The sequence below is a fragment of the Drosophila arizonae genome, chromosome 5 (genome assembly GCF_054131065.1).
Source record: "Drosophila arizonae isolate 15081-1271.41 chromosome 5, UAZ_ARI_1.0, whole genome shotgun sequence".
In the NCBI taxonomy this organism is placed as follows: Eukaryota; Metazoa; Arthropoda; class Insecta; order Diptera; family Drosophilidae; genus Drosophila; species Drosophila arizonae.
This window is the reverse complement of record NC_142925.1, coordinates 18,984,200-19,006,670: the sequence shown is the minus strand read 5'-3', so window position 1 is coordinate 19,006,670 and position 22,471 is coordinate 18,984,200. Positions and strand designations below refer to the sequence as shown.

The window sequence follows — 22,471 nt, the reverse complement described above, 5'->3', positions numbered from 1 at the left end:
TAAACAAAGCTAACACAAGTGCCAAACACTTGAGCCACTGCGTAAGCCATAAACAAACAGCTACACGGCCAAGCTGCCGGAGCCACGCAGCCACGCAGCCGTTGCTACAGCAAAGGGCACGCAAATAGATCTGGCCAGAGGGCAGGGCATTGGGTATGAAAATGACAACAATGCAAACTTACCGCCAGTTCCAGCATAACAAAAGGCCGAAACACATTTCCACCAACCATGAATGAATGGAACCCGGGTACACACACCGGACAGAGACAGAGAAAGAGAGAGAGAGAGAGAGAGAGAGAGAGAGAGTGGGCTACCAGCGAGCACAGCGCCACTCATTCCATATGATATTTGAATGAAACAAAGCGTGGTCGTAAATCGCTGGCCTGGGCAGACAGTGCTGAGCAATCACGAGTCACGAGATACGAGTCACTGTGATTTCACTTTTAAGTGATTTATATAAAGTTTACTTTGAGAAATATGTATATAATTTACATATATATTTTTAATTATTTTCTATTATTTTTGTTTGTTTTTGTTTTGTTTTATTATTATTATTATTATTATTATTATTATTATTATTATTATTATTATTAATTTGTATTTTATTATATACGTCTACTTACAATTATTAATTATATTATAAAATATTTTTAAACTGCTTTAAATTTTTTATTTTATTTTTTAATCGGCAAGCTTTACATTTATATTATTTTTAAATATTTATGAAATTTTTTCACTTAAACTTGCACATCATTGTAAATTTATTTATTATTAAACAAATTTAAATTATAGACTCTATTCTGTATTTGCTAAAATTTGCTTAGTTGAGCTTTATTTTTTCTTATTCTATAATGTTCTTTCCATAATTCTATATGTCATATATTCATTTTTAATTTTTTAAATACATTAAAATAATTATTATTTAGTGATTTATTTTTATAGTATTCACGTTTCTCATCTCAGCTTTATTCTCTTTTTTGCTAACTCTACTATAAATTCTTTCATATCTATTTTGATAACACCTTGACGTTAAGCTCTGATTCGTGTTATCTCTTATCAGGCCGTCATCTGTCAGCTTGTTTTTCCCATTTGCAATGCTTCAGCATATTTCACTGTTTTCTCGTAATATTTTCTTGTGCAGAATATGTCAAGGCATCGTTCCGTGCCACGGTCTGACTTTTAAGGTCAGAGTTCAAATTGAGTTTTGCTGCAAATTAAATGGACTGTGCGACGTGCGGATCTAATGAAAATGTTTGCAAAAAAAAAAAAAACACACACACACACATGAAAAAAGAATATTTAATTCGGCGTCGCCATTTTGTCATTGTGCCTTGCCTTTGACTTTGAGAGCGTTAAACGCTCCACTGTGGCAGCCCCTAACATGGCCTGGCCTCTGCCGTTTAGGGCACAGCCTGCATCAGCCCTCAAGCCTTACGGGGGCATGGACGGGGGCTCAGTCGACTTGCGTTCACCCTAACCAACTGCAGCGGCTTGCAGTGAACGCACTCGCTGCTGTCTGTGTGGCTTTAAGAAAAAAAAAAAAAAAAAAAAAAAACTGAAAGGGGAAAATGTGGAGCTGGCGGCGTTGGCGGTGCTGTCGGTGGGGCTAGCTGCACATTTTGCCTGTTTGCTGCTTGTTTTGCTTTGCTATTAATATTGCCAAAGGTGCGCACTCTCCGGTACTTAAGTGGCTGCCGTCTGCGAACTGTCAACGGGGGTCGCCTGCTCCAGTCAGCCACCAAGCCAGCCAGTCAGCCAGACCCTGACTGAAGCCAAAGGCCGACTGCATTGTGTCATTTGACAGTCGCAATCTCAGCCCCTTCGACTGAGCTGCAGTTGCAGTTGCAATTGAGCCCTTCCCTGCCAGCCGTTTCCTGCTTTGGCTTTGACTTTGGCTTTGTCTGCTCTGGCAACATCTTTGGGGGAGCAGCAGCCACTTGGCTTTGAATATCGCGCGGAAATTAAGTAACTAAGTAGCCAAACGCAAATGCTGTAGTCCAATCAAAAGTTTTCATTATGCACGTCGTAAAAGCCGGCTCATATTTCACAATAAAAAAGTGCCGTAACATAAATAGCATATAATCTGGGAGGCAGCCCAGAGATATGGCCAGGTATATGGCCAGGTATGGCCGCGTATAACCTATGCTACTACTCAGGGCATAAAAAAGCAAAAAGTTTTATTGTCATAGCGCGAAAAAGCAAACGCATAAACTTGCCTTAAAAGTTGAAACCAACCAAATAACGTTCGCTCCTGCCGACGCGCTGGCTATTTTTAGCCAAGCGAACAACCTGACTGTGCTGTGTTGGCCTGGGCAAAACTTTTGCCCGGCAAAATTACAGTGCAATATTTTTAATGAAACTTTTCTGCTTTCGGACAGCGCGCCGAACGTCTAAATATGTATATGTTTGCTATACACACGCACACACACACACACATATATATATATATATATACATACTTCGTATATAAGTATGCGCGAAGGCAGAAGGCGTTGCGCGTTTTCTTAATGAAAAGTCAGAGCTACGTGCCAGCCAAAAGTAATATTAATAATGTGCCAAGCGGCAGCAGGTACAGACAGCTGGCAAGGGGTAGAAAGAGAGAGAGAGAGAGAGAGAGAGAGAGATGGAGAGCGTATAAAGCTGCTACGTGCTGGCCAAGATTGGCTAGCCTGAGTTATCAGCCCAAGCCCAAAGTGGACCATTGTTAGTGCTACTCCCGCCTTGAAAGCTCTCACAATTCTTCTCCGTTTTATCTGGTTCGCGCTGCTCCTTTTCAGGTGTTTAGATTTGATTTGCTCTTGTGCCTCTGCCGCTGCTTTTTTCCTGTTCCTTTCCTTTTCATATCCTGTCTCATTTCCTTCTGCTTGCTTTAAAATTGCAGTCATCTATTATTCTACATTTTATTTTGTCATTTGCGTGACTTATTGCGATTGCGAGCGCCTTGACTTGGTTTCATTTGTGCTTCTTATATAAAGTCAGTGTAAAGTGTGTTAATAAATAATGCATATATTTCTAAGAAATGAAAATGGAATATACGATATATATGATATGTTAGTGCTGTTGTATTGTATTTCAAATTTCTACAGTATTTCTATTTATTATATAAGATATATAATATTTTATTTTATTCTTTATCCTAAGATAAGTGAGAGATATTTTTAAAATATATTATTAGTATTTTACATAATATTTGATATGCTATCTATATAATTAAATAGATAATAGATTATTATAATCTGATACTATTCAAAATGGGAAATAGTTCTGTGACTCCATAAAGTATATATATTCCTGACCAGGGCGATAAGCTGAGTCATGAGAGCACTGTTACTTCTTTTTATATATTTTTATACATTTTTAAATATATTTAATATATTGTTTTTTATATTTGTAATATATGTTAATAGAACTTTTAAAAATATTTTTTTTTTAAATATGTCATTAAAATTTTCATACCAAGCAGAATTGCTTTTGAAATCTTTTACTTTGCTATACATCTTTTTAGAATATTTTAATATCACAATTTTAATTCTAAGTCTTAGACATCGTCTCTTTTTAGCATACGCAAAGTTAATCTTGAATTTCAGGTATCACTAACATATAATTCAATTCTTTTCTTTTTCCTTGCTCGGTCTCTCTCCACTCGCTCAAAGTTTCATATATTTTGTTTTGTTTTTCCATTTTAATTTTTTTTTTTTTGCTACTGCGTACGCGTTGAAAAACAACTCAAAACGTCAAAAGTTATAAATAATTTTCATATGTAAAAGTGATATGTTCAAAACATGTTGACAGCGCAGCGGAGCGCAGTCCGAGTCGAGGCGAGTCGCGTCGCGTCGAGTCCTGTGGCCGCATGGCTGCCCTGTTGTCCCAGTTTCTCGTAATGCGCAAAAACTTCAAAGTAAACAAACAAACACATCAGCAGGACCCGCATCCGTATTCGCATTCCGCATTCCGCATTCGCAACGGCATCCGCAGTGCCCGGGCCACGCCCAGCTGCCGGACAGGAGAGCCCAGAAATTTATGTTGATTTGCACATGTTTATGTCCAGTTAGCGGCACCTGTAGTGATTGTACGGGATTGTAGGGGGTCCTGCCGATGGGCTGGGGGGAGGGGTGAATGGTAGGAGACGTACGTACGTTTGGCTTGTTTTGCTGTACCTTTTTTTTTTTTGGCAAGCCAAGCACAAAGCACAGGAGAGCACAAAAGCAAAAGAAAAACAATCGGAAAAATGGGTAAGAGTCGAGAGCATTTTGTATGAAATTTGTATGGCAACGTTGCCAGGAAAACAATTGCGAAAAGTAGTTTTCCAAGTGCTGCTCTGACACGTAGCTGGCGAATGTTTACCACGGGAAATTCAACTAATGTGAGCTTAGCACACACACACACACACATACATACACGCACATGGAAATATGTCTGGGTTGGGCATTAAAAATGCAAAAGCCAATGTCCGAAAATAAATCTAAAACGCATCGCATTTTATATAAATAGTATAGAGCCCCTCTCTCCCCGTTTCTTTTCGTCTAACTACGCGCCTAATTTAAATTATTGACCGGCATTGATTGCAGTCGAGCGGTGGTGGTGGTGGTGCTTGTGGTCTTGGCGGTGCCTTGGCGGCTCTCGCTTTTCATTGATTGCGGCCGCCTCGCATACTGACGCAAATGACCACAAAGTGCGGGCAGCGGCTCAAGACGCGGCGGCGCTTGGAGACGATGGCGCGCCACGATAATCATCATTAAATCAACGACAGGACCTAAAATTATAGCCATTAAAGTTATAAATAAAACGCACAAGTTGGCCCGCTTCGGCCGGGCCTCCATTTGGGGGCGTGGCTGAACTTGTTGGCTCCCTCTTCGCCTTCTGTAATTATTTTGATTTTGAAAATAGAACGCGCCGAGCAGCCTGAACGAGAAGAGAGAAAGAAAAAATCGCATGTGCAAATTAAATTAGCAGCTGCTTCAACTTAAAATCATATCGTTACAAGTGCTAGAATCCAATAGTAATGCACATAGGTTGACTGCAAGATACCCTGCATAGTAACCTGATTTGCTGAAGCTGAAATTTCATACTGCTGCATTTTTTTTTTTTATATAATTTTTTTTTAAGGTAAATCTAGAATCTTTCTATTATTATATTTTATTATTCTATTTTTATTCTATTTTATTATATTAAATGATCAAATCATATTATTTCTAATTTTTTAATATTTATTGTATTTTCATGGTGTTTTAATTTTTTTTAACACCTTAAAGTTATATAATTTCTATATTTTTTAATTTTATAAATAAATGACTTTTATTTTACTTTTCTAAATTAATTTTTTGTTTAGTTTTATATATAAAAATGATTTTTTATTTTTATAAATTAAAATTATTTTAAATTGTTGAATTAATTTTTTTTTATGTTTTCTTTCGCATCTGCTTAATAAAAAGATACAAATATGTTTATGTATTTATTTTTATATATGTATTTCAATTGAACTCCAGATATTTTGATTATTAATTAATTTATAAATAATTGTTTTTCAATATTTTAATATTTGTTTTAAAAATATATTAAAATATTTTTTTTATTGCATTAAATATTCAAAGAAATTTGTTTTCCAATGCCTGAAGTTCAGCTAGAAGGAATAGATGCATTTCTCTATCTCTCTTCTTTATTACTTCTCTCTCTTGATCACCTTTTCCTTCTTTCCCTGTCTTTTATTCGCTGCCTCTCTTCTATTTTGCTCCCTTTCTATAAACAATTGTTAATTTTGTTAATTTTCATGAGACTGTGACGCAGTGGCCATTGGCCAATATTTGCCTAGGCTTCGCGTAGTTTTGCGCTTGATTGCGTTTTTTTGCGCTTGATGGAGCGCACGACACCCCTCGTAACAGTGAGTCGTGACAGTGAGCGCCTAAAGGCAATTGCCCGCCTTGCTCCGCCTAGCTACCTACCTAGTGGTGCACAGTGGCTCGAGTGGCCGGCCATTGGATTGGCTGACGTCAGAGCAGCAGGCGCAGCAGCAACGACCTTGGGCTGGGCGACGGGACGAATGCGATTTTAGATATTCGAATCGCAATTGGAATGCTTATTCGTTCTTTCGTGTAGGCCGGCCCAATTAGCGGGCGCTTGAGTGTGAAATTAATAACAATTAGCGGGCAACAGTCAAGCGCAGCTAAAAGCTGGAGCTGGAGCTGTAGCTGGAGCTGTAGCTGTGAACGGAGACTCATTTTAACACTCGACTGCACTCTGGTCGTCGAGCAATTAGTAAATTGCCTGCGCCATCCAAGATGCAAACAACTTGAAAATCTATCAAACTAATTGTCGCAGTGGTTGCCAAGGCGGCCATTAATGGACCCCCTTACAGACACTTTTTATACCAACCTGGCTCCAGCTTTATAATTAGCGGCGATAATACTGAAGTCGCACGCATTGATTGTTCAAATGTAAACTTTATAATGTTTTTTTACAACTGAGCACTAAATATATTTTGTGGGGGCTATAATCAAGCTAATCGATATCTGATGACTATCTAAAATACTTAATATGGAGCTAGAATAAGACTTACTGGACCTTCTATAGAGGGATACAGTGTTGCTGAGTTTCTTAACATAGTGTATAATATATGTAGTATATTTTTAGTATATTATATATTATTAGTATCTATCTATTAGTCATTGAACAATTTATACTTTGTGCTCCCCAATAGCGTATTATTTAAATTCTTCGAAAATTATCATAGGGTTATAGATTATTGTGTAAATATTCAAATATGTATAAATATATTATCAAATAATGAACAAATTATCATTAGGTTACAATGAATATAGACTGTAGTCTAAATATAAATATAGGTATTATACATAAATATATTTTTAGTCTTTTATAATTATTGACATAAACTTTTAATGGAGATAGACTATATATATATACTTTTTTTATTTATTTTTTTTTTAATGCAGTCAGTCAAATGTTATATTAGTTTATACTTCCTATATATACTAACTATAACTATGACATTTAGTCTATGTTAAAGTTTGCGTATATACAAGTAGGTAGTTTGGTATTGTTCATTCCACTAAGTGTATAATTTATGCCCAACTGAGCTGTAATTATGATATTAGAGTGTAAGCAAGACAGCTTTGCCTGCCTCCCTCTCAGCTCATATATATGTATCGATTAAAATCTCAATTTTGATGCTCTGGCTGGTTACTAAAACGCTTAACTGATTAGGAGTGAAACGTTATTTGTGTACTTGCCAAGTCGAGGCGCATAAACTCGTGCAGGCCGATAGGGATTAGAGTGGTGATATTTAGAAGCTTTGTGTTTTAAATTATGCAGATACAGTGACAGGCACAGATAGTTATATAGGCATGCTTATCAATCAGAAACTTATATTTCACATTTTCACTTGAATCTTCAGCAAATTAGCTCAAAGATTAGCTGAAAGTAAATAAATTAAAATTATAAATTAAAAAAAAAAAAAAAAACTAAAATAATTGATTTTTCACAAAAAGCCACAATTCAGTATGCAAAACCTTGGCTGAATTGTGTATTTGATTATTTTGTTGGTGATGGAATACACTTCGCGGATAATGCTTTTACTAAAGCTCAACTATTTAAATACTTTTAATATACTTTTTATATAGTTTTAAATAACTCATAAATAAGGAAAAGGATTTCATTATATGCTATTTTTAACTAAATTAATCAATAAGGTTATTTATTGTAATTAAAAATAGCACAATGAGATTATGTTTCTCTTCCTTGTTTACTAACTATTTAGTATTAAAATATACAACCGCAATTTGTATTCCATTTGCGACGAAATTAATCACATCGCACCAATTTCATTAATATCAACTGCCCCAAAAAGTAGGCAACATTTTTGCTTGGCTCATTGTCAGCACTTTTATTGGTCGTTTTCGGCAACGCATTAAACATCAATTAGAAGAGTTGCGTTTAATTAGAAACGAGCTACATATAATTGAAAAGAGCTCAACATGCTGTCATTTTGAGGCTGCCGGACTCTGAATCAGCTCGTCGCCTTTTGGCGGTGGGGCATCAACAGGTGGTGCCAGAAATTGAAAAACACCTCACAATTCCATCGCAACGGCAACAACAACAAGAATATATGAAAATGAGGCGCGTGGCAAATTGGCAAGTGTTGCCACCAGTAGCGTACACACACCCACACAATACACCTGTCGAAAGGCATACAGATACACACACACACACGCACACAAATAAAGCAGCAACACACCTCCACAGGGGCATAGCATCGACCCAGCGCTAAGTACACACACCGCACACCCAACACCACTAACACTCACACACATACGCACACACACACGCATACACATGTCAAGCGGAAATGACGACTACGTTGCCTTCATTTTCATTGTTTAACGGAGGTTAAAGCTTGCTGCCAGCAACCGCAGACTTTGTTGTTGTTGCTGTTGTCATGCAAAGCGAAACGCAAATGAATGCCACATGACGCAGACAGAAAAATTTGAGCCTGGCTAAGCTTGAAAAAAAAAAAAAAAACATTAACAAAGCAAAAAATAAAAGCGAAAACGTCGTACACCAAAAATTGTGCTTGCGCTTTGTTTTTTTCACATTTCCGTCGCTCATTTTGCCGTGACTTAATTGCTGCTGCTGCCCTGGTCTGAGCGTGTGTTAATGTGTGTAGTCATCTGTCCGTGTGTGCGAGCGTGGATGTGTGTGTGTGTGTGAATATAATACAAATCCGCGCTTTTGACGCTTTTCGACTTTTCTGCGCTGTGCCTTTTTAGCACCCAGCAGGCAAAGCTCTTCCAGTAAGGGGTATGCCATTGAGAGCTGAGCTCTGAGCTCTGAGTCTTAGTATTACCTACTTAAAAGGGGGCGTGCCGGAGATAATACGATAGCTGGAAAAAACATCTTGCTTTTTTCGATAGCATGCTCAACACAGCTCTGGCAATGCACGATTCAAGCTGCTTGTGCATAAATCATTTGATTTTCATTTTATCGAATGAGGTTCATTAATTTTAAAATAAATGTGTATTGCGATATTTAATGGTTTAATAAATTTATTATTGGATTGTGGATTGAATGTGTAATATGTATAATGCGTAATTTATTCATTTAAAATCGCTTTTGTTATTATTTATTGAAATTTGATTGAATGGAGTGCCACAAATATAAATCATTTCACTGAAATTAATATGAAAAAATTAATAATAAATACAAAATCAATAAAAATGAATACAAAAAAATTAAAAAAAAAAGTAATATAAATTTATATAATAATTATCAAATTAATACAAAACAATAAAATAAATATTTTTCATTTTTAATCGGTTTTAATATATAATTAGTTAATTTTTTTCTCCTTTATTTTTTTATATTTAATTTTTGCAGGATATCTAAAAGTTATTCCCAATCTTACCTAATGCTCGGCTGCGGCTTTTCTTCTTTTTAAATTGTCGTGTTGCTTTGTCGCATTTTAATCTGCCCATAGCACGCGATTACCGCAACGCACACACACACGCACACATACATACACACACACCTACCTCTCTTTCCTGCCCCCTCTTGCTTACACTCCCTATGCGACCACAACACAATCCGTTGGTAGCGCTAATGTATGTAAGAATTCCGGCAACAGTCGAGCAACAGCCTTTCCCGAATTAGTGTGTGTGTGTGTATGTGTGGGTATATGTATGCGTGTGTTTGCATTGTCGCTGCTTAAACGCGATTTACATGCAAATGCGACGCTGCCTTTTGCTGCCTTTTTTCGGTTTTTGTCGCACACAAAAATAAGTTTCTCGGCTTTATTTTTACACACCGCCAATTATAAACAATATGTGCGTGTGTTTGTGTGTCTGTGTTTAGGTTGTGCGCATGTTTGTTTGTTACTATTTTTAGCTGTTGCTGAAATTAAAATAAATGCAACAATGGCAAGTTAATTTGATTGTGCGCCGGTGGCCGACATTCCTCCTCTTTATGCACTTTTTTCCCAACTATTTTTAATGGAAATTTCGTCGTTGTCGCCTGCCAGTTTTATACATATATATTTTTTTAATATTTATTTTTTAGTTTCAGTGTATATAAAATGCAATTTAAATGCAAACTAGACGTTGACGCGTTTTGCTTTTTTTCTTTTTTATTTTAATTTAAGCTTTACTGAATTTTTTGTTTATTTTTAGTTAATATACGCCATATGAAGGCAATGAAATTGGTTGTAACAAAAGTTGACAGCTTTTTCTTTCTTGTTTTTTTTTCACTTGAAATGCAATTTATTGAAGCTATTTGAACGTTAATTGAGAATGCATGAAGTTGGAAAAATTGGCTAAATAAATGTGCGAGTAAATTTGATGGTTAAGAGAAAAACCTGTGAAAAATGAAAAAATATATATAAAAATGAAAAACTATATAATATAAAAAAAAAAAATAATAAAATAAATACATACAATTGGAAATTATTCAAATTAAATTGGCTTTTTATATTTTATCCCAGACTATTTTGAAATCAATCCAATTATAATTCAAATTTTATATAATGTAACTAAATAACGTCTAAAATTAGCTTCAATTGCTTTCTTTTAATATACAATTTATATATAGCTTCGTTCATTTCAAAGACATTTGAAATATATATATATATATTGTAGTTCCATGAAGTTCCCAAGTTGCTTCAATGCAAAGTCTTTGGCCAAAGTCAATTTATGCTACATTCATCATCGTGGCCATTCGCCTAACTACCTTCAAATTAAATACAAAAGCATCGCATTAGTTGAGTCTCAGTCTGACAAGTTAAGTGGGCACCCGATGCTTGGCGCAGGGCTCATATTTCAATTATGACCGCGGGGCGGGCTGAGGGGGGCGGCGGCACATACAAAACAGTAAACAAAGAGAAATAATAATTAAGCGCATAAAATGAACGAGCAAGTTTTATTGCGGTTCGAATTTCAGACGATAAAAATGAAAATGAAAATGAAAATAAAGAAGAAAATCGCCAGCAAATGCCAAGGCATCAAGTGCGGGCAGCCGGGCAAAAGAGCGTGACATTTGTGTTGATGGCGAACCGAATACTTATAAAGATTTCTCTCCGCAAACTTGCCCAGAATCTGTGTGGCCTATAACAGTTGCCAGTTGCCAGTTGCCAGTTGCCAGTTGCCAGTTGCCAGTTGCCAGTTGCCAGTTGCCTGGCTGTCCAGATTAAGACAATGCCCGGTAGATTTCCACTGCTGCCGTGTCCGCTTGCCAAGCACTTTGCGCATGTTTCAGGTTCAGGTTGAGGTCAGAGCACAAATGTGCCCACAAAAATGCGCGACGAGTGGAATTCAAGCCCGAATCGTATCTGTTGCTTGGGGCTAGGTCAAGCGATTGATAAAAATATTTATCCAGCTGCTGCCCCACTCGTGTGCTCCCCTTTGGCAAGTTCTTGCTCCCGAGTCTCGTTGCCGTCGACGTGTGACTTGTTTGTGCCTGCAAAACAAGGCGCAAATGAGCTCTGTCCGTGCCTCTGCCTCTGCCGCCGTCGCTGTTGCTGTTGCTGCGTGCGCTGCCTGCGCAAATAGGCAAACATATAAAAATTTGCTGTTGCGGCCTCATACAAAGGCAAAGATGAGGACGGACCGCAGTCACTGTGGTTGCCCCAACTTTAACTACTATATAAATAATTACCATAATCAAGAGCAATTCGAGTTTATATGAGGTGTAAGAATCTGAGAGGAATGCATAAATATAATAGTTATAACTATAAGAGTTTAGCTATATTTGCAAAAATTTTAGTCAAAATTCCTATTTAATATTCTATTTTTTTTTTTATTTTATTAATTTTTGTCATGTATTTTTTATATTTTTAGTTCAAGCAATAATTTTAACTTGTTTTTGAACCACTGTGCTGGCGGGACTCTCGGGGTCAGGTGGTTGAGGTCACAACAAACAGACACTAAAAGTCCTAACAAATACAAGTGAAAGAGTCAGCGGCAGTTGGAGCGAGATGGCCTGCATTGGCGTGTTGAATAGAGAGCAGACAGACAGACCGCTGCGTACGTTCTTTGCCTTCGCTCACTCTCTATCTCTCTCTCACTCACTTGTTGTCATTTGCAGTGTGCGGCCTGAAAGTATGCTACATTAAAATTTTAGTGTGTCAATTGTGTGTGCTTTGGTGCGTATGTGTGTGTGTGTGTGTGTGTGACTGTCACGTAGCAGGTAAAAATGGCGCGCAGTATATGTATGTGTGTGTGTGTGTATAAGACTGTATGTGTGCGCTTTGTAATTGGCGTTTAAGGCTTTGACGTCAAACCCAAATAATAATCGTTCGCACTTTTGTTTGCCATACAGGCTTGTCCCTCTTCTTCTTCCACTTAGCCAGCCCACAGCAGCAGCAGCAGCAGCATCAGCAGCTTTTGTTCTCTATCTCATGTTTTTGCTGCTTGTTGCTGTTTACCAATACACATGTCAGAGCACTAAGTATATGATAATGTGTAGTAACAGCTTAGCACACATCTCCGCTGCGTTCCATTTGACCTTTAGGCGAACAATTAAAGTAATTAGACGAATAATTTTAAATTGACACACACAAGAGCAGAAACAAACAAAAAATAATAATAATGAAACAGACAACTTCAAAACAACAGCAAAGAAACAGCTGAAAGAGCAGGAGACAAAGAGAGAGAGATAGAAATTCTTTTAGCTAGATTATAAACGTTTTCCCTCGGCACATCATTAATTTATATAGACAAAATATGGCAAAGCAGCCGAGTCTTGTTTGAGACTGCTGTCTAGCTGCATACCATCGCGCCTCGGGCTGCGTTGCCAAGCTCATTAGAAATGTATCTAGAGTGTGGCAGCATTTTATATTAATTACAATAGAATGAGCTGAGCTGAGCTGAGCTGGGCGGAGCGGAGCTTCAAACTGCCAGCAAGCTTACAGAAACCAAAAGGGAAACTCCCGATTTATTTATTTTCATAAAACGCAAACAGAGCTGACTGACTGCTGTCAACTCTCCCTCCCTCCTCTCTCTCTCTCCGTCTCTCTCACTCTCGCCTTGTTGAAGCAGAAAACTTTTAATAGATATCCCATGCTAGTTCTTTGCCCCATACTTTCGTTACCCATTCAATTATATGGCATGTCCTTGGGTCAGGGGCACTTTCATGTGTCCTGCAAACTTTTAATGGCCATTACTTTTTGGCTCGAACGCGCTTTTAATGCTTTTTAATTGCCAATTAAGAAGTTTCCATTCGCTTTTAAGATTTATGCATGCGAAATGCGCTGATGCCGCATCGATTGATTGTTGCTGGCCAAGAAAACCAAAGAAAAACAAAGAAAATGGAATAAAGACGCCGCAACCATTTTCTGCAGCAAAAAGTAAAAGCTAAAGCTAAAAAACCAACGCGCGTTAACAAAATCATTTAATTTGGCAAAAAAAAAAAAAAAAAAAAAAAAACGAAACAAAGCAAAAAGAAAAAAAAAACCAAGCGAAAATATGAGTTTTTATTACACTCGAAGCGAAGAAGAAGCTGAAGTTGAAGGAAAAACAGCGAAAAGCGTAAGGAACATTTTCGCATGCTTTATATGCGTGCTAAAAATAGAATATGCCTGCCAAGGGGCACACCCAAAAAGCAGCCGAGGAGCTGGTAAATGGCGTTGCCGGCCCAGATGGGAGGCAGGAAGCACATTGGGTAGCTCTCTCTCTCTCTCACACTCTCCCTCTCTCTCTCTCCTGTGTGTGTGTGTGGCAGAAGACAAGACAAGATTACAAATGTGTAAGCAGCAATTCCCAAAAGTTTCACTCAGGCGCGTGTCTGTGTGTGTGTGTGTGTGTGTGAGCACAGACGAGGCATATCAAACTGTTGATGGTTTGTTGCTTCTTTATTTGCCTCGTTTTGTTTGTTGCTATATTTGGCCATTTTGTCCTTGCCAGTCGTTGCCGTTGCCGTTGCCATTGTTATGCTTTGTCTTATGACTGTCAGACATGTATATACATACATATACATATATACCTACATTATTATATATGTATAAATAGTATGTGTCTGTTATGCTGAGTCCTGGCCGCGCCTTAAAAGCTGCACATTGATTGTATTTAGTGTGCCTGTGTGTGTGTGTATGTGTGTGTGCTAGAGACCCAAGTTAATTAAAATATATAAGCATTGCCATTTCCTTGACTAAATTGTGAACTGTTGAAAGGCATTGGCACGCTTTGGGCCAGATTAGCCCAACTTGGTCGCAAATTGCCCCTTTGAGTTTTTCAGCATGCGCATGTATTTGTGTGTGAGTCTATGTGTGTCTATGTGTGTGTGTGCTGTCTGTGGGCAATCTTAATTTTATCTGACAGTTGTTATTTTTGATTTTCACCAACCTCAAATGTCAAGGTCAATCACAGCGTTTTCATTAATTTCTATTAATAACAACAACATTTAGGCGGAATTTAAATTTTCAATGCAAATGAATTGATTTCCGCAGAAACAAAACGAGAGAGAGAGAGAGGGAATGAGAGAGCGAGATATGTGGCGTATGCGTTATATTCTAAAAGCTAAATTAACATGGCGTATTGCACTCCACAAATCACATTTCATATTACAAATTGCATTTTTAATGCGCGCTCATCAGCATAAAACTTCGAACATAAAACATAAATAAAAAGAAACATAATAACTTGTCAGCTCATAAAAAGAATATGGCTGTAAAACTATGGCTGTAAAACTGTGGTGGCTGAGGATGGCGCATAATTCGCCAGCCCAGTTAACAGATTTTCTGGTCAAGCCAAGGCAACAGTTTTTCCACATTTTCCACTTTTTCGTTTCCTTATGAAACATGCACAAAATGAAAAGTTTAACATGCGTGCGGTGCACATTTTTGGAGTGTGCAGCAGGCGGACATTAGCAATTTGCATATTAAGTGCTATGGGGTGGCACATCATTTAGCCCTCTGGCCTGGCAACAAGCCATAAACAAGGGACGAGCACGCAGCTGTGTATGTGTGCGTGCATGTGCGTGTGTGTGTGTGTTGCTGGTCGATGAAATGGCCTATTAACGCTGGGAATATTAATGTAAGCTCTGGGCGAAATAGTTACTAAGCTACAGTTGGAATGTATATTTCAGCAAGGCTAATAAGAGATAATCTTTCAGAGATACACAATCAAGGTTCGAGGAGAGTATTTCAGTTTGGCAATAGAAATTGATAATGAAAAAAAAGAGGAATAATTTACGGGGAATATAATTTATATTAATTTAAAATAGTAAATTAAATCAATATAGAAAACTAGAAATAATATTTATTTATAATTATTTCAATTGAATTATCTTGTTTGTTTGACATTTAATTCCGAGTTTTTATAAAATTTTAAGGAGATAAATAAGTTTATTATTATTATTATTAATTTGTTAGACAAAACTATGTGTAATAAGTATTTTAGTTTTCGAAGTTCAACCACGTTTTTTCGGTTTAAGGTTATAGTAAAATATTTGCTGAAATAAGGTAAATTCAATATTTAAGTAAAATAATTTTAGTTTAATTTATTTTTAATATTATGATAATCTTTCACCTTTAATTGATTTTTTTTTTAAATATTTTATTTCTATCTAATTTTTTTTATTAATTTAATATTTTTGTCTCTAGAATTTTTGTTTATTCTTAATGCATACAAATTTAGTTAAATTTCATTTTAAGCTGAGCAACTATTGTAGGGTATCTTCTGTGCATCCTACACACTATTGGCTCTAAACAAACGATAGAAATTCAAATTGGCAGCCTGCTTGTTTTTCCTGTTTTTGTTTGAGCTGTAGAAACAGAAACTAAAAGGTTTCTCTTGTAGAATGCAGGCTCTTCAAAATATATAGTCGGTAGATTGCCTGATGTTGACTGGGTTCATCTATGGAGGCAGGAAGCGTGTGTTTGAGCCTGTTATTGTTTGCTTTTCCACAAGCGAAATATGCACATATGTAATTTCAAATGATTGCCCACTCACACACACACACACCTATAGACAGAGACAGATGCCGGATACGAGTCGAGTGTCACATGTCTGCAATTAGCTTACAGGCATTGTTGCTTAGAAAGTAGGAGCATCAAACGAGGCATCAACTTATTAAATTACGCTAAACGTGAAGTGGGCGTGGCACACGCACACAATAAGAGATGCTGCCTGTGGGCGACAGATGTACTTCATCCGCCTATTTCAGCTATTTCGTATACATTTCCTAATTCTGCCTACTTCACGCATTGTTCGTCAAAGTGAAAATAAGACAAAAAGAAAAAAAAAAAAAAAAACAGAAAGAGGAACCAACAAAAAATAAAAAAGAGAGACAGAAATTTTCCATTAAATAATACCGAAAAGTAGCTATTAGCTAATGTGTGCGAGGATGCGTAGGTTTGGTCGGTGGTTGGTAAAAAAAAAAAATTGGAAATATGCTAATACAAAATTGAAGCAAAAATCGTGCCCACAGCTGCGCACACAAAAGCCGAACGATCAAAATGCTAAAATGGCAGCCGGAGTGCTTAAATAAAAATACCGACAAATTTTCATAGGATATATTCGAGCGGAAAATTTAATCAAAACCTCATTAGAGCAGAGCCAGGCAGCCGACAACCTGTACGGTGGCAACACCTGGCGAAATTATGACAGCCCAGCATAGCTGTAAGGGACGCGCGTTGACAAAACATTATCCGGACCTGGATCCGGACCCTCAATTTGTCGACAAAAAAAAACCAAAGCAAAGCAAGTAGAAGCAGCAGAAGATGAATAAAATAAAACAAGTCAAGAAAGGCAAATAAATTCAATTCAATTTTTGACACAGGACTAGAACAGCAGCCCATGGCGCATGGCACATGGTGTATGGTATATGTCACGTCAAATGGGCTTTGTGCGGGCCAGACAAAAGTGAAAGGGCTGCAGGGGGCGTGGCAGGGCAGAGGCAGCTGGGCTGCTGGGCTGCTGGCTGTAGGTGAATGAATGCCCATCAATTTGGCATTTGTCATAAATTTGCTTCTGCTGCTATTGTTTTACGCATTTCTTTCAGCAGGAGCAGGAGCAGGAGCAGGAGGAGCAGCAGCAGGCACTGCCATTGCCATTGTCTGTTTGTGTGGGTGCGTTAAGACGCGAGTTTAATGTCCCGGCCAGGCCAGGGCTGGGCAGGCCAGCATCTCGGTTGTTTTTCTTTTTCGCTCGCTTTTCCCTGCTGCCTGTTTATGTGCGCCACATAAAACTATCAATTTATAGCTGCAAAATCGTTGCGCGCTGTTTCCTTTTGCTGGCGCTTCCTGCAGACGACGCCCTCACACACACACACACACACACACACACACACACACACACACACACACACACGCATGCGGACTGCATTAGTGTGCATTGCGCGCTCTCGTTTCGTGGGTTTTGTTATTATTGTTGGCAGCATTTGAGGCGCCATGGCGTCGAGACAACAGGCGTTTCAGCTTTGGCTTTGGCTCTTTTGGCTTCTTTAGACTCGTTTGGCTCTTTTGGCTCTTTTGGCTGTTTAACTTGCTGGGAGTGGGCGCAAAAGGTTTTCTCGCTCGAACTTTGTTACAGCACAGTTTTCGACTTATTTTTGTGGCGAACTCCACTCATTCACTGGGAACGGCGCTTGCATCACGTATACGCCATGTCACACTCGCACTCGCAGTCGGCATCTATCTCTCTCTCTCTTCATTTCTCTCTCTCTCTCGCTGTCTCTTGCCCAGTCGACAAAAATAGCAAATAGCAATTGCATGCACACACACACACACCTAGCTCGCCCTCCTCCTGCCTGCACACTCAACAGCTCTGCCGCTCCCTCTCGCCCGCCCCGCAACTTACCACGACTTGGGATACGCTACTCAGCTGCGACTTGGCAACAGCCAAATCCTTTTTATGCTTTTGATTTTTTGACACTCGACGTGTTGTTGTTCTTGCGCTTGTTGTTTGTTTGTCATAGTTGTAGCTGTTGTTGTTGCTGTTGTTGTTGAGTGTCTTAGTGTCAACATGCGTTGATTCTCTCAAGCTTATGTCCTGGCTTATGTGCCAGTTAGTCACAGGATGTAGCTTGGTACAGTTGTGTCTTATGCATGTGAGCTGCTCGCCGTCGATCTGTACGTGATTTGCATGCAGGCATCATCTCTCTGTTGGCTAAAGATTTATTGAACCTGTCCCGCTATGGAACTCTGTCAAACTTCTTTGTCCAATTTGCATAAGCTGCAGCCATACTTATCGATGCAGCTCGGATTGCCTTTCAAGCCAGTTTCCAATTCCAATTCCCAAGTTTGCACAAATCTATTTGAATAAATAGAGGGAAACGAGAGAAAATACAAGTTTTAAGTGCTGCAGCATTCTTGTGCATAAAAGTCGAAAAGTTGATTTAGCTGTCAGAAAAACTTTCTGCTTTTTATGCGCCTCTTAAGGGACAACAAATAAACGCGTCAGCTGCAAATCAGACATTTAAAAAGTTCTTATTATTATTGTAATTATTTTAAGGAGTGACTTTTACAGCAATAACGGAGTATTTGCTGGTGAAGTCCAATAATTAATAGCCTTATTGGAGAATAAACTCTTACGTCTATTTGCTTTGATCAAGATATTTTATTATTATTATGCTGATGCAGTTTATTTACTGTTACTTAAAAGTTAATTTTTTAATTAAAACTATTTTAAAAATATATTTAATAATATGAATTTTATAAGTCTAAATTTAAATATAATCATAATCTGAAATGTGATGTCTCCAGTTCAGTTTTTTTCTTCGAATTTCTTCGGTCAAAATATTTTAATACGCTCGATTAATTTATTTACTTCAATGAAAAATTAAATTAAATTTTTCTAGCTGATATTTTATATTCTTTTTTTATGTTTACTTATAAAAATCTGTTGTTAAATTTAAAAATATTTATTACGGATATTTATCATCGGAGATTTAATGAAATTAAAACTAAGTTATAGTTACAATTTATTTTAATTATAAAATTAATATTTGTGTGTTCTGATATTTCTAAAATCGTTAAGCTTAATATTTTGGTGAACTTATTTATATTTGATCATGTATTTTCTTGTGTTTTATTTAAAGAAAATATTTAAAATATTTAAAATTGTTATTAATATTATGTTCCGGCCTTAAAGAGTCATTAGGAAATAATAATTAATATCAGCACCAGAATGGGATATAAATGATATTTCTTTTGGCCTAAATCCAGCATACAGTTTTATAAACATTTGTATTTTTGGTTTTCGTTTACAATTGAAGACAACAATAATTGCCTGGACAACATTTGTGGGGTACCGATGGGGGCATTTAGGTAACTGTAACTGAGACGAAAATGTAAATGAAAAGCGACCAATTGCAGTTGCAGCACAACTAAAACTGCATAGGAATTTGTGTGCGCTTATTTCGATTTATTGCACAAACGTTGGCAGCTCGAGGTGTGAGCGTGTGCGGAGGGCGGGGAGGGGGGTGGCAAACAAGCACAAAAATCAATTTAAAGTTCAATAGCCTCGCTTGGCCCATAAGCAGGCGACATATAGGAAAGAAAAAACGAAGTAGAAGAAGGAAAAGAAGCAACAAAAAACAAAAACATGGCAAATGGACTGGGAAAGAACAGGCAAGAAGCACGTCCAAAAATTTGTAGCCATGTTGCAAGTTGCAAGTTGCAAGTTGTGCACCCACTCAAGCGCAGCACCGCCTGCTCCATCACAATTCTCTCTTTCTCTCTCCTCTCTCTCTCTCTCTCTCTCTCTCTCTCTCTCTCTCTCTCTTGCTGCTGCATAGTTATTTGTGTGTGAAATTAAGTTCAAAGTACAAAATGTGGGTTGTCGACAACTGCAATGGCTCGACTCGCCGGGCTCAACTGCAATATAAATGGCACAATAGCTGCAGCGACAGCAGTTAGCATTGTGGTAACGGTTAGTTAGAATGGTCAGCCACAAACTGAGTGAGAGTGAGAGAGAGAGAGAGAGAGAGGGCGACAAAACAAGAAACCCATAAAACTAATGGGCGACGCACATAAAAACTGTTTTGGGTCAACGCTGCGTATACGCAATGCGCCTTAATTCATGCATATGCAAATGGCGTGCCGCAGCTGCAATCGAGACATGTGAAATCAGCATAAATATGAGCAGTTAGCTGCCGTGCGGGCGTGGGCGTGGCCGTCGCAACCAAACGTGCCCAAGTATCCATTGACGCAATTAAATGCGATGGCGGCGACCGCGAAGCGCATTGATAAATGGCAATCGGCGACGCCGCTGGTGGCGACATTGTCATCGCCATCATCATCATCATCATCATCATCACGCCATCATCATCATCATCGTCGTTGTCGTTTCGGGCTCTTCAAAATGCAAATGGCTCTTTGGCACGCCAGGGACTTTGGTGCTGCGTTCCCCCCCATCCCATCCCATTCGATCCCACGGCCCGGCCAATGTGCCTAACGAGGCGTTGGGCGTCACAACTTTTTGCACCTGCCTCTCATCAATTGATTTCATGCTGACAGCAGACAACTGAGAACATGATGCCAACTTCATTCGGCAGACAGTCTTACACGCACACACACACACACACACTCAGAGAGAGAAAGAACAACTAGACAGCGAGACAGGCAACTGCTAAGGGCCCCGGCTAGAAGGGGCTTGGGCCACCAGCTGAGCTTGGGGTTGCGCCTGCTAAACAATTGAGTGTCAAGTTGCGCGCATTGCTTATGCACTTTTTGCTGCGCTTGTTGTTGCCTTTGTAATGTGCATTAATGCGCTGCAAGGTGATTCAGCAGATATGCAACTGTAAATGGGGAGTCGCAATTTTATTTTGTATGCCTCAGCGTTGACAACTTGAGTAGAGCTCGGGACTTGCGGCTGACAAGTGCTGAAGGGCAGGCACTTAGTTAGCATTCTTGTGCTTCTGTATATGTGTGTGTGTGTGAGTGTGTGCCAGCCACTTGAGCCGTGCCACATTAATGAATGGGCCGGGTTGTAAACTACAGCTGTCATGGCTGATGTGTAAAAGTGTTGCCTACTTTTCAGCGCCTGTGAATGAAATCTGCAAATGCTGCACATATTTCAACTGTCATCTGGCATATCGTATTACACACTTATTTCTATGCAATTACTACTAAAGGAGTATGAAGAGCAGTGAGAAGAGGCAAGTTCTTTCAAAGCTTATTCGAGAGGGAATTTAAAAGAGTAACGTTTCTTTATTATTCTGTTAAATTGTTGCCTAAAGTCTATTAGCCACAAAAGATTCGCCCATAACAAAAATGTCCAGCCAAAAAATCAACGAAAACAATTGATACAAAATGTTTATCAAATAAATATCCTGTTAACAGCATCATTTAGATCAAAACACACACACACTCACACATACACACAGCTGTGTTGTCGAATGAATTTCATTTGGTGAAATTGTCTATGTGCAACACAACAATGTGCCAACAATCCATGTGCAGACAGATCAGGCAAAAAGCGCAGTAACATTTTTTCCAATCGCTGGTATAAAAATAGCGCAGCTAAATTGCAAAAACTAGCGTGGAACGGCAAGGGAGGGGAGAGGGTGGCATATAGGTGGGGGCAAACCTATATGGGCAACTTCAACAAATCTCAATACGCAAACATGTAGCCAGGAGCAACAATAACAATGCCAACAAAAACAACAAGTACACACATGTGTGCAAGAGTATGTATGTGCGTGTGTGTGTGTGTGTGTGTGCATGGCAGAATGGCTGAAACTAAACCGGAGGCGCCAACATGTCCTACAAGTGATTTATTTTTATGTATTTGTTTGTAGAGCGCAAAAAAAAAAAAAGAGAAACTGTCGAGAAATGCCACAAAAAATAAAGTTTTTCTCTCCGTTGTTGTTGTTGTTGTGTTTGCTGTTGTTGCTGCTGCTGAGTCGGTGCAAGCGCCGGCTGATTCGCCTATCCTGTAAACGGCGCAATGGGTAGCCAGCCAGCAAGGAAAGTAGTAAAGTACCAAACGTGCAACTATTTATAACAGCGTGCCCCGCCAAGCGGCAACATCAACAGAAAGACAGTCGAAGAGAGAGAGAGAGAGGGAGAGTGAGAGAGAGGCAAATAGGGACAGCGGAAAGGCAAGCCAAATGGCATAGCATACTTTTATGCGGGCGTCGTTGCAACTTGCAACATTTAGACGCAAATCATGGCGGACATTAGCGTGCGCAAAGTTTTGCCACGCAGGGCAGGTTGAACGATTTATGTGAAAAGTTGTTACCTGATTTGGCTTGCCAGCCATTATGCATATACAAGTCTTTGGTCCAAGTTAGCAACCTGTTTCATTTTCCGCATATTTCCACTTCTTCTTCCACTTTGCAGAGTGCCCCACCGCAATGGATGGCATGGAGCGGTTCGCTTGCCCCACACCGGATCTGCAGGGACGCTATCGTTGCATAGATGACCATGTGTTATGCGATGGCTTCATCGATTGTCCGGAGGGCGAGGATGAGGACAGAAGATCCTGCATGTTCTACAAGACGGTAAGCATAGCAACATATCATATCATAT

At 38.6% G+C, this 22,471-nt stretch overlaps 1 protein-coding gene and 1 long non-coding RNA gene across 2 annotated transcripts in view; both read left to right on the top strand.

The window, feature by feature from the left end:
• jeb (low-density lipoprotein receptor domain-containing jelly belly protein) overlaps positions 1–22,471 on the top strand; it is a 41,781-nt gene that overhangs the window by 18,498 nt on the left and 812 nt on the right. The window contains exon 2 of the mRNA XM_089469552.1: positions 22,283–22,443. Within this exon, the coding sequence (XP_089325678.1) occupies positions 22,283–22,443 (161 nt within the window). The remainder of the gene's footprint in view (positions 1–22,282; positions 22,444–22,471) is intronic.
• LOC149268640 (uncharacterized) lies at positions 3,498–4,866 on the top strand. The gene is made up of 2 exons (XR_016270431.1): positions 3,498–4,232; positions 4,569–4,866. It is a non-coding gene; the product is annotated as an uncharacterized LOC149268640 (long non-coding RNA).